Source organism: Myotis myotis, unplaced genomic scaffold, assembly GCF_014108235.1.
Source record: "Myotis myotis isolate mMyoMyo1 unplaced genomic scaffold, mMyoMyo1.p scaffold_m19_p_38, whole genome shotgun sequence".
Lineage (NCBI taxonomy): Eukaryota > Metazoa > Chordata > Mammalia > Chiroptera > Vespertilionidae > Myotis > Myotis myotis.
This window is the reverse complement of record NW_023416344.1, coordinates 513,888-517,615: the sequence shown is the minus strand read 5'-3', so window position 1 is coordinate 517,615 and position 3,728 is coordinate 513,888. Positions and strand designations below refer to the sequence as shown.

General features: G+C 71.4%; 1 protein-coding gene across 1 annotated transcript; it reads left to right on the top strand.

Moving 5' to 3' along the window:
- On the top strand, positions 1-2,985 carry MAFA (MAF bZIP transcription factor A). Its single transcript, XM_036303885.1, has one exon. The coding sequence runs from the start codon at positions 421-423 to the stop codon at positions 1,459-1,461; it is 1,041 nt and encodes a 346-aa protein (XP_036159778.1). The 5' UTR covers positions 1-420; the 3' UTR covers positions 1,462-2,985.
- Positions 2,986-3,728: the final 743 nt, after the last annotated feature.

Here is a 3,728-nt window from a genome sequence, read left to right as displayed (position 1 = left end):
CTCGCTGCGGCGCTCGGCCTTGGAGGCGGGGCCGGCCCAGCGCGGGGGGGAGCACGGGGGAGTCCCAGCAGCCCGAGGCGGCGGCCGCCCCGCCACCCGCCCGGCCACTTGCCCGGGCGCCAGCGTGGGGACAGGGGAGCGCGGCTGGCCTGCGCCCGCGGTGACCTGGGCGCGCTCGCGGCCCGAGCCGCCCAAGGACCCAGCGGGCGTGTCCCCGTGTCCCCAGCGGCCGAGACTGAGTTGACTGCGCGCGAAACTTTTACACACGCGCCTTGGCGCTGCAGCCAGGAACTGGCCGCCCCTGCCACCCGCCGGGACCCAGCGCCCCTGGGGATCTGAGCGGGGGAGCGGCCCGCGGCCCCCCCCCCCCCGCCCCACGCCCTCCTTTGGGGCGCAACCGGGCGGGGCCGGGCCCGGGCGATGGCCGCGGAGCTGGCGATGGGCGCCGAGCTGCCCAGTAGCCCGCTGGCCATCGAGTACGTCAACGACTTCGACCTGATGAAGTTCGAGGTGAAGAAGGAACCCCCCGAGGCCGAGCGTTTCTGCCACCGCCTGCCTCCCGGCTCGTTGTCCTCGACGCCTCTCAGCACGCCCTGCTCCTCCGTGCCCTCCTCGCCCAGCTTCTGCGCGCCCAGCCCGGGCGCCGGGGCCGGCGGCGGCGCAGCGGGCGGCGGCGGTGCAGCGCAGGCCGGGGGCACCCCGGGCGCGGCGAGCGGGGGTCCCGGCGCCGTCGGGGGCGCCTCGGGGAAGCCGGCGCTGGAGGATCTGTACTGGATGAGCGGCTACCAGCACCACCTGAACCCCGAGGCGCTCAGCCTGACGCCGGAGGACGCGGTGGAGGCGCTCATCGGCAGCGGCCAGCACGCCGGGCACCACGGCGCGCACCACCCGGCAGCGGCGGCGGCCTACGAGGCCTTCCGGGGCCAGGGCTTCGCGGGCGGCGGCGCGGGGGACGTGGGCGCCGGCCACCCCCACGGCGCGCACCACGGCGCCCACCACCACCACGCCGCTCACCACCACCACCACCACCACCACCACGGCGGCGGCGCGGGCCACCACGTGCGCCTGGAGGAGCGCTTCTCCGACGACCAGCTGGTGTCCATGTCGGTGCGCGAGCTGAACCGGCAGCTGCGCGGCGTCAGCAAGGAGGAGGTGATCCGGCTGAAGCAGAAGCGGCGCACGCTCAAGAACCGCGGCTACGCGCAGTCCTGCCGCTTCAAGCGCGTGCAGCAGCGGCACATCCTGGAGAGCGAGAAGTGCCAGCTGCAGGGCCAGGTGGAGCAGCTGAAGCTGGAGGTGGGGCGCCTGGCCAAGGAGCGGGACCTGTACAAGGAGAAGTACGAGAAGCTGGCGGGCCGCGGCGGCTCCGGGGGCGCGGGCGGGCCCGGCTTCCCGCGGGAGTCCTCGCCGCCGCAGGCCGGGCCCGGCGGGGCCAAGGGCGCGCCCGACTTCTTCCTGTGACTCGGGCCCGAGCCCGCGCCGCCGCCTCCGGGAGAGGCTTAGACCCCGCGGGCCGGGACTAGGACGCGAGGCCGCCCGGAGTCAGCGCCGCCGCTGCGGGCCAGCCCTGGGCACCCGCTCCCGGTCCGCGGGCGCCAGACCCGAGGCTCTCCCCGCGCACCTGCCGGGCCGCGGCTCCTCCGCGCGGGGAGCGCAGTGATTTCCAGGAAAGTGGCTCCGGGTCCGACTTCCCCGGGAGCCCCACGTGCACGCCCTCGCTCGTTTCTCCTTCGCCTCCAGTCCTCGCCCTTGTTTACGACTCCGTTTGAAGCGGTCTTGTTTTCGACGTGTTTGTAATTTATTTCGCTTGGCGATTAGAAAAGGCCCCGGAAGAGGCTCGCTCCTGCCCGCCGGGGTCTCCCTTGGACATCCGCGTTCCCAGCATGTGCCGCCCGCCCCGCCCCGCCCCGCCCCGCCCCGCCTGGTCCCGCCTGGTCCCTGGGAGATGCAGGCCCAGGAGCCGGGGCTGCACCCAGTCCTGCTGCCTGTGGAGGGGGGAGGGGGGCTCGGACCCGCGCCGCGCGTTCTCTGTGCACCAGAGGGTACTATGACTCGGGGAGACGCATCTTATTTAACCTTCAAGAGGAATGAAAGAAAAAAGTGTGACCGCGTTTCTAGCAGAAAAACCATTTTAAGCGGAGGTTTTGGCCTGAACCTCCCGGCATGGGGGTGGGTGAAAAAAAAGTGTCTCTATTTTCATTTAAATTGTTTCGTTTTGTTTGTGGGTTTTTTTAAAAAAGCCCGACCTTCATGGGCGAGCGGGAGGGTGGGGAGGCCGGCGCTCCGTTTGGCTGGGCTGTTGGCTCCTTTTTCATTTGCTGCGAAACTGCGGAAAGGGGAGGAGAGAGGGGGAGCGCCAATAAACCCGCTGAGGCCGAAACGAGTCGCTGGGGCGCTGGTTTCCTTTCTGTCGCGCTTCTCCCTGATCAGAAGGGGACCCTGGTCTGCGCCCTGCCTCCGCTCTGGGCCACGGGGAGCCGCCGCCCTCCGCCCGCCCCGCCAGGCGGGGAGGGGCCGCTGGGGCGCCCTTGGTGGTGGCCCCACGTGCAGTGCCTGGTGTCCTGGTGGCCAGCGCTGAGCCTGGGGTCTCCCCTCTGAAGAGCGGCCTGGCCTCCATCCCCGCAAGGCCAAGGCCTGGACAGCGGCCGGAGCCTGACTGTCACCTCCCTTCACAGAGGAGGGAGCTGGTGACCCCGCGGCTGGCACTTTCGGGGAGAAGGGCTCCGGCCGCTCCGGGTAGAGGGCTGCGGTCCCGTGAGCTGAGCGTCGCCAACGTTTGGTTTATTGTCTCCAAAAGGCGAGGCTGCGCTTGGGAATAAAACTCAGAGCGAAGGTTGAGCAGCACCCAGGTCCCGGGGCAGCGCCCCCAGCGCGCAGGGTCTGCGCTGAGCCCGCCGAGCGGGGAACTGTGTGCCCGGAGCCGACGGACGAAATTGGCTGCGGGTGACCCGGGAGGGGCCCAGCCGGTCCCAGCACCTCAGGACGGCGGACGCGGCTGGCAGGAGGCCCTCCGGTTTCCAGAGGGGTCGGAGCCTTCCCCCTGCAGAAGCGCCAGTGGGTTTGGGGAGGGAGCTTCCCGGGCGCCCGGCTGTGACTTCACGTCCCTCCTCTTCTCCTTCATCCTCACGTCCTGCCGCCCCCCCCTCCCCTCCCACCAGTCCCCCCAGGAGACACCTGGGGAGGCAGAGGGTCCCCAGAGCGTGGACTCGCTCGCTGCGGGAGGCAGGGCGCAGGGGGCCTGCTCTGGGCGTTTGGAGACGCTTTTCCAAACGCATTGGGGGAACCGCGGACTCGGGGGAGAACAGCCGATGGTGGGGAGCGCTGGCCCAGCCGAGTGCGGAGCGAGGCCCGTCCTGCTCCTCCGCCGCCTCCCGGGCAGCCCAGGCCCCTCCCCTCCGAGGAGGAAGTGCAGCCGCTGGGGCTGGGGCTTCGCGAGAACTGGAGGCCTGAGAGCTCGTGGGCCACGGGACAGGGACCCAGGGACTGGAGACGGGTCTCAGGAGTGTGGACAGAGGTGGCACCAAGATGCCCAGCTAGGAGCCCCCTGGGCCCATGGGTCTGAGAGGGACCTGGGGCAGCGATGGGTGGGGGCCTGGGGCAGGGTGGGGGGAGGGGCCTGGGGCACGGCAGCCTGCGGCTGCAGGACTCCTGCTCTGCACTAAGGCCCCAGCCCCTGCCTGGATGCTCATGCCCCGGGGGCTGTGGCGACACCACCCCTGCCCCATCCC

What these genes read in the sequence shown, in the direction of transcription:
- MAFA (XM_036303885.1), top strand. Translation starts at nt 421, where the DNA reads ATGGCCGCGGAGCTGGCGATGGGCGCCGAGCTGCCCAGTAGCCCGCTG.